At 38.2% G+C, this 12,485-nt stretch overlaps 1 protein-coding gene across 1 annotated transcript in view; it reads left to right on the top strand.

The window, feature by feature from the left end:
* Positions 1-10,409: 10,409 nt before the first annotated feature.
* Positions 10,410-12,485, top strand: part of RAD54B (RAD54 homolog B) — a 73,990-nt gene continuing 71,914 nt past the window's right edge. The window contains exon 1 of the mRNA XM_054590055.1: positions 10,410-10,544. Within this exon, the coding sequence (XP_054446030.1) occupies positions 10,410-10,544 (135 nt within the window). The remainder of the gene's footprint in view (positions 10,545-12,485) is intronic.

Genomic DNA, 12,485 nt, shown 5'->3' with positions numbered 1-12,485 from the left:
AATCTGAAACTCTATAGCCATTAAACAGCAACTCTCATTCTCCTCCTTCTCCAGCCCTTGACAATTGCCATTCTACTTTCTCTGTGTATTTTTCTAGATAATTTATACAAGTGCCATGTGTCTTTTTTCTACTGCTTATTTCATCTAGTATAATGTCTTCAAGATTCATCAGTCTTGTAATACACATTGATGTTTCCTTCCTAATAGGGATGAATAATATTTCATTGTGTGTGTATATATATATATGCCACTTTTTGTTCATTTCATCTGTTGATGGTCATGAGTTACTTTCACTTTTTGGCTATTATGAATAAGGCTGCTATGTACATGGATGTACAAATATCTGTTCAAGATCTTACTTTTAATTCTTTGGGGTGTATACACAGAAGTAGGATTGCTGTATCATATGGTAATTCTCTTTTTTTTTCTTAAAAGAATTGTCATATTGTTTTCCATAGTGACTGCACGTTACATTTCTGCCAATAGAGGTTCTAATTCCTCCACATCCTCGCTCACACTTGTTATTTTCTATTTGTGTGTTTTTTTTTAATAGTAGCCATCCTAACAGGTGCACTTCTTACTCTTTTAAAGATAAGCCCCAAATTCTGGATTATTAATGTGTAATCAACTTTCAAATATGGCAATTATTAAAATTTAAAAACTAAAAGCATTATATGAGCTAAACAAAACATGAGTGCAAAGCAAAATGCAGCCAGAGGGTTCCAGCATGAAGATAGCATCTATTTTAGAAATTGGAATGGAATTACTATAAAAACTTATTTTTATTTGGGGATGGACAAGTAAATTTGTGGTAACGAATAACAAGTGCTGGCGAGTCTGTGGAGAAAAGGGAACCCTAGTGAACTGTTGGTAGGAATGCAGACTGGTGCAGTCACTGTGGAAAACAGTATGGAATTTCCTCAAAAAACTCAAAACAGAACTGCCTTTTGATCCAGTGATTCCCCTGCTGGGATTATACCCTAAGAATCCTGAAACACCAATTCAAAAGAACCTATGAATCCCTATGTTCATAGCAGCGTTATTTACAATAGCTAAGTGCTGGAAACAGCCGAAGTGCCCATTAGTAAATGAGTGGATCAAAAAACTGTGGTACATTCACATAATGGAATACTATGCAGCAGAAAGAAAGAAGGAACTCCTACCTTTTGCAACAGCATGGATGGAACTTGACAGTATTATACTAAGTGAAATAAGCCAAGCGGTGAGAGACAAATACCACATGATCTTACCTGTAAGTGGAACCTAATCAACAAAACAAAGGAGCAAAAAAGAACTGGAGACATGGAAATAAAAAACAAACTGACAGTGACGGGGGTGGGGTGGGGTGGGGGGCGTGGGGACAGCGGGATAATGGGAGAAAGCAGAGGAAGGGTCAAGTCAAAGAACATGTAGAGAGGACCCATGAACAAGGATACGTGGGGTGGGGACTGTCTTTGGAAGCAGGGATTGGTGGCAGGGCGGGGGTGGGGCGGAGAATGGAGACAACTGTAACTAATAAAAAAAGTTTAAAAAAACACACACACAAACAAAAAAACCCAACATAATGCTAACAGAGAAGTTTTCTGAAGCCAAAAAGCCTGGGTTTGAGAACTAGCTTTTCACTTGTTAGCTGTGCAATTTTAATCAACTTTAATCTCTGATAATCTCTCTGGTCTGTCTACCTCACTAGGTTTTGGAGGTTAAATAAAGTATGTACTTAAGTTTTTCATGTCTGTTTGAGAAATAAAATGGAAGGTATAGAAGTAGAATTATACTATCTGTAATTCTCTACTAAATATTTCTGATGTGTTTTTTAGGGAGATTTTTAGTTTTGGGACACTATTTTATAATGGTCTTGTCAACATAGGTTCTAAGTAAAGGTAGTCCAGTTTCTAAGAATCCACAGGAAACTTGGGATAATGTGAAAATATTAAAGGTGGTTGATGGTATGAATATGCAGAGAACAGTGAGTACTCCACTTTGGCCAGTGTACTATGCAGCAAAGGATGCGGAGGAAGTGAAGGGAAGGTGGACTTGGAGACTGGGGCTAAATTATGATAATTATGAAAGGTCTTATTATTTGCTATGCTAAGGCATACATAAAAACTAAAGTTTTTAAAATATAGATAATATGAATGCTATTTTCAAATTTGTTGCATTTTTATGAACATCTACTATTGGCCAGTCACTGTGAAAGATGTTTTCCATAAATTCATCCGTAATCAGTTCTGCGCTTTAGAGAGGCAACTCTGGTGCAGCAGGGAAAACGGATTAGAGAGGGAAGAGCCTGAGGCATGAAGAATGAGTAAGTAGTCATTACAACAATCTAAATCAGTGATTCTCAGTGGTCTTCAGACCAGCAACTCAGCATCGCCTTGGAATTTGTTAGAAATGCTATTTTCAAGCACCACCCCAGGCCTAAAAACTGGAGGAAGGGTTCAGCAATATGTGCTTTAACAAGCCCTGCAAGTGATTCTGCTAAAATTTGATGTATCCTAAAGTTTGAGAAATGCTGATATACATCAGCCATTTTCAAATGTAGGAATCATCTGGGGTGGGGGTGGGGCGGTCATTAAAAATACAGGTTCCAGGGGCTTACAAACCTATTTTTAAAAAGTGTTTCAGGAGATTCTGATAATCAGCCAGGTTTGGATCCTGTGACCTACATGAGAAGCAATGTCCTCAGCTAAGACATATGGTAATAGAAATGAAGATCAAATAGAAAAGATATTTTTCAGTTATGGTTATACCTCTGAATTATGTTAGACCATGATTGTATACAATTGTACAAAGTATTTACTACTTTGAAAGTACTTGGTAGTGAGAAAAGAGAGGGGCAAGTGCTTGGAGAGAAGAATGAGGAAAAAGTTAAGCATTTCAGTAAACCAGAACTAAAGCAGCTCAAGAGTCCTAAGGATTTGGGGTTAGTAAAGTAGTGCCATATATAAATGGATCCCAAAAGGTGAAGATGAAAAGATGACTAGATTTGGCAATTTGAAAGACTTTATAACTTCACTGATGACAATTTAATTGGAGTGAGAATTTGGGGGAAGGTAGGTCGAATCTATAATGCTATTTGTTGCATAATTGAGAAGTGAGAGAGTATAGGCAATGAGTGTTTTATCAGTTTCATGCAGAACAGAGCTAAAAAGCTAATCTCAACAATTTAAATATAAAGGTTGCCTTTGCGTTGTGGCCCTAGACCGTATCTGTGAAATTTAATTATTTTTTTTTGTGCTTCCATACTTTTGACTGCAGACTGCTTTGAGAATTTTATTTTTGATTATTGTGTTCTTAGTTCTTATGTCTGCTTACTCATATCTAAGATGTTAAGTATGCTGCATTTTTTCATGCTGCCTAAGTATCCTTGAAGTGCAATTTTTAAATGACTCTATTCTGGTCAGTATATTTATCATATTACATATTCTTAGGTTTTAAATGGAATAAAGTTTTGAGGTATTAATTTAGAAAATAAAAGTAATGCTGAAAATAAAAGTAAGGCTTTCATTTGAAAACAAAGAGCAAAACTAAAATAGACAAATGGAAATTCTTACTTAAATTTATTTCAAGTTGGTAAATCTTAACAGATACTTTGAGTTGACAAACTGTATATTGCTCCCTGGTGAAGGTCTTTTCATTTGCTATAGAGTGGCTTTGGGAGTATTTTGGTAAAGTTTTGAACTAAAGGAGGCCTACTGGACCCCCTTACGCCTGCAGTTGCTTTAAGTTGTTTACTCAAGGTATGATGATTTTTAATGTTCTGGTAACTCTGGAAGAGTCCAATTGCTCTATTCTGACTAAATTTTTCACCTGGTCATGCTGGAAGAACTTAGGGTCCTCTGAAGTCACTGCTTTCTTTAAGTTAAGTAAGGAATCAGATCATTTGTAAGCCGTAGTCGTTAAAAACAAATATCCAAAGTTGTTCCACAAGCATGTGAAACTTTAAAATGCATTTCAGTAACTTGATCTCCAAAATTCATTGTGATGAAAAGGCAGAAAAATTAGAAGTGAACATACTAGCTAGGCATTAATCCTGGCTTTCTAATTCATTAACCTGTTTTGTGATATGAACAAAAGAAATCATCGGTGGGTCTCTGTTTTCTCATATATTCGGAAATATAAAATAGAACTCAGAATGTCTGCGGTGTGGTGGAGAGTATGAATCAGAAAAGAAATGCTATTACAGATATTTATTGTAGAGTTAAAGTAGAAAGTGGCAGTCTAGAATTGATGAAGTGTAGTGGCTACAAGACAAATGGAATAATATAACTGAAGAAAGAATGGTAATCACACTAAAAGGAGGTATCCAAATTCTTTTTCTCCTTTTTGCTCTCATCCTTTGGAAAAGTGTTTGTCTCTGATGTTGGTGTTGGCTAATCAATTACTCAACATTACCAACAACCAATAACCAATTAATATTGTTAATTCAAAATTAAGAGTTACAGAAACTTTTACCTCCAATTGTTCTAATGTTAAGTGAACATGAGGGCACAGTATTATGTCCTTACAAAAAGTAGTTAGTGGTGATAACACTCTAGTATTTAATTAATGGTTAAAGAAGGATTTGAAATAAACTAAAGTTTACCAGAATACTTGTTTCAAAGATATCTGTATCCATAACATTGCCTGGATAAAGATTTTTTAAAACTGCATTCAATCTCTTGTCCTCATTCAATGTCATGGCTTTAAATAGCTTCTCTACACTTTGATTCCTCTAAATATCCAATCTAAACCTTTCCTGTGACACCTCAGATTTACAACTTTGACATCTCTACCTGATTACTAGAAAGCACTTCAAATTCAACATACCCAAATTGAGCTTCTGATATTTCCGCCATGGTAACTATTTCTCTGCAATCTTCTTTTTCCTCAATAAATGGCAACTTCATGCTTCCAGTTTCTCAGACCAAAAACCTTAGAGTCATTCTTATCTACTCTGGCTTCTCAAACACTCTGCATCTGTTCAGGCTTCTCTCTTTAAAACGTATCTGGACTCCGTGTTAACATCTCTGCTGCCGCCACCCCAGGCCAAGCCACCATTTTCTCTTGCCTGAATTATGGCGATAGCCTCCTAACTCAGCTCAAAACCCTTCAACAGCCTCCTGTTTCAGGAAAGTGAGACTAGAATATGGTCTACAAGTTTCTACATGATTTCCCCCCTCCTTGTTTCCTCTTTGACCTCATCTGCTACTGTCTGAACTCAATCTGCTTCAGCTACCACCTCCTCACTGTTCCTACTGGTACATTTTTGCCACACGACCTGTGTTCAGGGAGGTCTTCCCGGCTAACTTATCTAAAATTTCAATACCTCCATTTCGGTTTTACTCTTCTTCTTACCATTTTTCATCATCTAACAACTATATAGTGTTATGGTGCCCCTGTTAAAATGCAAGTTTCATAAACAGGAATTTTTTGTCTGTTTTATCCACTCCTATGTCCCCAGCAACTACTGTGACTGGCACATAGCTGGCTCTCAATAGTTGTGACTTGCATAAAGATATCTGACCTCACTGGTGGACTATGTGACTGAAATGAAGATAGTTACAAATTACATATTTATGTAATAAATTATTTTAGTGTTGAGAAATAGTTGTATTCTTCCTGACTAAAATGACAGATATCTTTCTAACCTATCTTTATATGCTAAAATAATCAAGTGAAGTAATATAAATATTTCATGATAATTTTTATTAGAAAGAACAAAACGTGAGGTTGATTTCTCCCCCTCATAAATAATTTTTATAAAAGATAAATAACTCTTTGAAATTTATTGTTTCAAAAACAGTACGTTATTTGCTGTGTTCTAACTACGATTATATTTCTTTTCGATTATACTCATTAGTTATAATTTTACTGTTTGTCCTAATCTTTATTGTAGAAAATTAGCCCTAACTTTAAAAACATGAACACAGAAACTTATGCTGTTACATAACTAATAACATCTTTATTTGACACACGAATATTACCAAAATAAAGTTCAAAAATTGTAACAATTTATGCCCTGGCTGGTGTGGCTGAGTGGTTTAGGTGTTGTCCTGCAAACCTAAAGGTCTTCGTTTGATTGCTGGTCAGGGCACATACTTGGGCTGTGGGCTAGATCCCCTGTTAGGGATGTGCGAGAGGCAACTGATTGATGTTTCTCTTTGATGTTTCTCTTGCATGTCCATGTTTCTCTCCCTTTCTCTCTCTCCTCCTTCCCCTCTAAAAACAAACAAACAAACAAACAAACAAACAAGCAATCTAAAGAAATTGCAACAATTTAGTATGAAAAATGATAGCTACCACAATTTGGTAAAATCTGATACTTTCCAATTCATCACATATTTTTAGAGTTTTAATGGCTTTTGAAAATCAGGCTAGATGAAAATTATTCACATATTTTTAAGTGTTTTGTTTAAAATGGAATTGTTTTCTAAATGCCTGGTTTGGAGATAGCTTACGTAAAAGACCCATGACCTATCTAAAGTATCGAAAGGTGTTGGGCCACTTTCAAAGCATCAGTTTGCGTAGTTGGACCAGGTACTTTAAAGGGATATATAATTTTTACAAAGTTGGTGAAGTCATTTTATTACTAAAATGTAACATAATATAAGAACTTTATGGTAAAAACCATTTTATATGGATACCTTTTTTTCCAAAGCAAATATGCTTTGCAGACCATCAAATTGCATGAGCATATCCATGTAGATACTCTTAGATTTAAGAAGTGTCATCTGTTCTGAAGTGAGGTCTGTAGCCTCATCATCTACATTGTCTGCCTGTAGACACCGAATAAATACCTTTTTTGAACTGAACCATAAACCTTATAAAACCTGTAGGCGCTCAGACAAATGCAAAGGGACATGCGCGATAATGTTGCCCAATCAGAGTCATCCTGGACTACGCGCTGCGGGAGGTAAGTCGTGCGCACGCGCAGCGGGCTCTTCCGCGATTGGCTGCGCGAAGGCGGGATCCTTGAGCTCCGCTGGCGGTGAGGGAAGTGCTGTGTACCCAGGTTCCTTCTGTTGGATGCGCCGCTTCTTTCGGATCCCAGCCCTTGCAAACAGAACTTCCAGGTGAGACTGCGGCACCCTGTAGGCTCGTGGGGAACAAAGCGACAGAGGCGCTAGAGGCCTCCGACGGAGGTGGGAAGGTGGTTGCCTCCTGTGGGTCCAGGAGCGGGATCCCGAGGGTGAAGGACGCCTTCACCACTGGCCCGGCAGTGGCTGGTGGCGGAGGGTGGGCGATGGGCGGTCGGGGTACACCTGTGGTGAACGGGCAGTCCTCTCGCTGTGCTCTTGCGCCGCTTGGGTTCCTTTTCCCCAGGATTAGTCTCAATACACTCTCCTGCACGGTGTTAATTAATTAACGAAGAATTTTGTAGGCCGGTTTATTGAGGCGATAAAGTTGAAGGATCAGCTTAAGCCACGAAATGCAGAAAGAGCGAAGGAGGTCTGTTGCTGGTGCTTGGTGGTTTTATTTACATTGTTGCTCCCAGATTGTATACCTCCCCACTTCAAAGCCCAAACAAATCCATAGATTTTGGTCGTGATCCTCTTTGTCGAATTACATCCTTCACTGCCCCACCTCTCGGGACCATCATCATCTCTGCTCTCTCATAGGACCTTATTATTAAGTATCCAATAATAATTATATGTAGTAATAGTACAGATAACGTTGAGTGCTTACTATGTGTAAACTTTGTTCTAAGTGCTTTAAGTATTTCATTTAACCCAACAGCCCTATGAGTAATTATGATTATTGTACCCTTTTTTAATAGATGAAAAATTGTAGACAGAGGTTAAGTAAATAAACTGTGCAAGATCACACACGAGGGAGTGTCAGTCCAGATTTTTATTCAGGCACTTATCTTCAAATCTGTGTTAATTATTATACTACATTGTTACCTTCAAAGCTGTGTTCTTAATTATTACACTACATTGGCAAAAAAATTTAGGCTTTCTGATGTGTTGCAGCTGTCAGCCTGGACTTAGCCGTTTTACTTAGTTGGGTGGGCAGAAGCAGATTGAGTGTTACGTCATCTCAGAAGTTGTAGCATTACAGCAGGGTGGTCAGATGGGCATTATTTCTAGGGCCTGGGAAAGGGGCTCAAACAGCACTAATTTAAAAGATAATAAGGATGTTGAAGTATTTAGGGGGCAAGACACTGATGCCTGCAGTTTACTTTTAAATGCAATAAAAATTAGATGGCTGGTGGATGTAAATGGAAAAGTTAGAATTCAAGCTGACTTAGGCTGGCTCCAGAGTCTGTTTTCTGAATCACCACCACTCTGTGCTCCTTCTCACTTGCCTACATTCTCAAATTCTTTTTTTAAAAATTAGTTTACAGGATAGTCCCTTTCATGTGGCACAGTTGGTTGGAGCATTGTTCATTCACCAAAAGCTTGTCGGTTGGATCTTGGTCAAGTCAAATGCCTACTGTATTTTGCTCTGTATATTGTGAACTTTTTTTGCCCAAATTTTTGAGGGAAAAATAAGGATGCGCATTATACATGGGCAGTACTGAAAACATGGGCACACATTATACATGGAAGTGCATTATAATGGCAAAATATGGTAGTTTGCAGGTTTGATCCCTTGGTTGGGACTTGTAGGGGAGGCGACTGATAATGTTTCTCTCTCACATTGGTGTTTCTCTCTCTCCTCCCTCTCTCTCCACCCTCCCCCCACTGCCTTCATCTTTCTCTCTAAAATCAATAAACATATCCTTGGGTGAGGGTTAAAAAAATTGATATATGCTCAAGTTTACACCATTTAATTTAAATCCTAAATTCTTTTCAAAGATTTAAAAAATCATGGAAAATAAAATCTTAGGAGCTGCTTATTTTTTTAAAAAGCAATTTACAGTCTTATTCTCTTTTTTAATTTCAATTTTATTTTTTATTAAATTAATTTTATTTTATTTCTTCCTATTACCATTTAATCCCTTTATAGTCCCAGCCCCCATCCCAGCAAACACCACTCTGTTGTCCATGTCCATGAGCCCTTTTTCCTTTTGCTTAATCCCTCTACCCCCTACCCCCGCTGCCCCTTTTAGCTGTCATCCTGCTCTCTATCTGTGAGTCTGTCTTTATTTTCCATAGCTCAGTTTGTTCACTAGGGTCCACTTATGAGTGAAATCTTGTATTTGTCTTTCTCTGATGGGTTTATTTCACTTAGCATAATGCTCTCCAGGTTCATCCCTACTGTCACAAAGGGTAAAATTTTCTTTTCTCTGGCTGAGTGGTATTCCATTGTGTAATGCCCCATAGTTCCAGCCACTCATCTACTGATGGACACTTGGGCTGCTTCCATATCTTGGCGATTGTAGATAATGCTGCAATGAACATAGGGGTGCTTATGTTCTTTCGAATTAGTGCTTTGGGTTCCTTCAGATATATTCCCAGAAGTGGGATTGCTGGGTCAAAAGGCAGATCCATTAGCCACTTGGAGAGGAGTACTCTGCCTGAGAAATACTGCATCTGCATTATGGGGAATGACTTAGCACAGGGCTCCTGGTGGCTGCTCCTTCAGTTCTCTTCCCAGAGCCACTTGCCCCAGACTCTCCTCACTTGTCTCGAGTACACTCCGCCCTCCCTCTGCGGAAGGACAGGATAAGTGGCTGCAAACGAAATTTTGTGTGTTGGCCCTTTAAGAGACTCTGAGCATCTCTAGCCAGCTCTCCCTGGCAGACAGAAACCCTGCTGCTTCTCACCGCTGGATGCTATTTGGGTTCCTTTTCTGGCTCTGGTGCTATAGGCTGGGGAGCCCAGCTTGGGGTTTAGATCCTACACTTCTCAGGGGGAGCCCCCTCGGCTGCCACAATTTCCCTCTAGAACTTCAGCTGCCACCTGTGCGAGCTCAGCCAGGCCTCTTGTGCCTCCTCTGCCCTCCCTACTAGTCACACTGTGGTTTAGTGGCTTCTTCCCTCTGTCCATGGTTATAAGGCTTCTCTCTAGCTTGTGTTCAGTTGGAACTCAGGATGATTTCTGTACAATTTAATTGTAATTCCAGCTTGGTCCTGGGAGGGGGTTAGTGTAGCTTCCACTTACTCCTCCGCCATCTTGGTTCAACAGTAACTCACATCACATCCACTTGCATTTCATTGGGCTAGCTGTAAATTGGTGACAGTCACACTATCTGAAGGGGCTAGGCTTTTCCAGATACCAAATTTCTCATGGGTGACATAAGAAAATGCCACTGCCACCCTTCAGACCCCTCCCCAACCTGGGATCCCTAAGAGCTGTTTTGTGCTGGACTATGTCCAGGTTCCTGATCCCTTGCTACCCTGAACTGCTTTGGCTTATTCTCTTGTATTTTTAAAGATACCACGGTGGTAGTGATGAGCTATTTTTATATTTGGAGGTGATTTTAATCATATTTATGGATGACTTTTGTTTTTAGTATTTTTCAGGTTAGTACCACTGAATATGAGACGATCTGCAGCACCAAGTCAGTTACAGGGGAAACCTTTCAAAAAACCAAAATTTATACCGCCCGCAAGAAGTAATCCGAGTCCGAATGAAGAGATTACAAAGCTGGATGCAGATACACAATTATTTGAGGTAAAAAAAAAAGTAAAGAAAGAATAATATAGAGAAGCTTGTATTTATAAAAAGTGCCATTTAGCCTTGGCTGGGTGGCTCAGTTGGGTGGAGAGTAACCCCGTTCATCAAGAGGTTGCAGGTTGCATCCTTGATCAGGGCACATACCTAGGTTGTGTGTTGGGGTGTGTCAGGGCGGCGACCGATTGATGTTCCTCTCCCGCCCTCCCTCTCTCTCCCTTCCTTTCTCTCTAAAATCAATGAACGTATCTGTGGAGGAGTATTAAAAAAGAATGTCATTTAAAGAGTTAACAATATTAACTGTCTATAGGATTTTTTAGCTTTTCTGCCAAAGTCTTCCCAAAACCCTAAAAATGATGACCAAATTTTAAAAAAGGAATGACATGCGGTTGGGTCCATAAAATAAGCTTTTGGTAACAGTAAAAAATACCTGTGTGAGGGAAGGTATAAAAAAATTACTCTGATTACCATTCTATTTAAAGATACAATACAAATAAGCGAAAACTTTAGATAAGGTTGTAAATAATGTAAATAATGTAAATATGTAAATAATGATTTATTCTGGACATTTCCTTTTATTTTACTTATAAAAAATAAATGCTTGAAGCAGTCTTAAAATATACTGCTTTACAACTAAGAGAAAGGATTGTTTTGGTCTTAGGTGTATAGAAGGTATATAGAAAGTATGTAAGCCCTGGCTGGGGTGGCTCAGTGGGTTGAGCACTGGCCTGTGAATCAAAGGGTCGCCAGTGAGGGCACATGCTTGGGTTGCAGGCCAGGTCCCCAGTAGGGGTGCATGAGAGGCAACCACAGGTTGATGCTTCTCTCTCTCTTTTTCTCTCTCCCTTTCTTTCTGTCTAAAAATAAATAAATAAAATCTTTAAAAAAGAGGATGTATATAAAATGGGCAATCCATACTTCTGCTATTCTATAATTCTCTGATCCATTTATGTTATGGAGATTAAAGTCTAATATTTTTCTTTTTTTATTGTGGTAAAATACGTATAACACAATTTGCCATTTTGCCATTTTTAAGTGTCCAAGTGACATTAAGTTCACACTGTTGTGTAGTAACCACCACTGTGTGTTTTTAAAATTTTATTACCCCAAACAGAAACTGTATAACTGTTAAGGAAGAACTCCTTATTCTTCACTCTACCCATCCCCTGGTAATCACTGTTCTACTTTGTGTCTCTATGAATTTGACCTTTTAGGTACCTCATATAAATGGCATCATAAAATGTTTGCCCTTTTCTGTCTGGCTTATTTCATTTAGCATAAAGTTTTCAAAGTTCATTCATGTTGTAATGTATTAGAACTTAGTTGTTTATATGGTTGAATAATATTCATTTGTATGCAAATACCGTGTTTTGTTTATCCATTCATTTCTGTATGTACCTTGATGAAATGGGTTGTTTCCACTTTTTGGCTGTTGTAAATAATGCTGCTATGAACATTGGCATACGAGTTTATGTTTGGGTCTTCGTTATTCAGTTCTCTTAGGTATATACCTGGGAGTGGAATTTTTGGGTCATATAGTAAAGCTATGTTTAGTTTTTTGAGGACCTGCCAAGCTGTTTTCCATAGCTGCTGTACCATTTTACATTCTTTCCAGCAATGCATGAGGCTTCCAGTTTCTCCACATTCTCAGCAATATTTGTTCTGTTTTTTTTTTTTAATTATCGTTTTTATTTATAGCAGTCCTTGTTCGTGTGAAGTGGGATTTCATTGTGGTTTTGATTTGCATTTCCCTAATGGCTAGTGATGCAGAGCATCTTTTCATGTACTTATTGGCCATCTGTATTTTCTTTGGAGAAGTATCTGTTGAAGTCCTTTCAGGTTTTAATTGATTGTCTTTTTGTTGTTGAAACTACCTACTCATTTTTTTTTTTAAAGATCTTATTTATTTTTAGAGAGAGAGGAAGGGAGGGAGAAAGAGAA

The sequence above is a fragment of the Pteronotus mesoamericanus genome, unplaced genomic scaffold (assembly GCF_021234165.1).
Source record: "Pteronotus mesoamericanus isolate MK-2021 breed Mesoamerican mustached bat unplaced genomic scaffold, CSHL_Meso_final scaffold_174, whole genome shotgun sequence".
Lineage (NCBI taxonomy): Eukaryota > Metazoa > Chordata > Mammalia > Chiroptera > Mormoopidae > Pteronotus > Pteronotus mesoamericanus.
The sequence above is the reverse complement of the archived record's forward strand: the minus strand, read 5'-3'. Positions and strand labels throughout refer to the sequence as shown.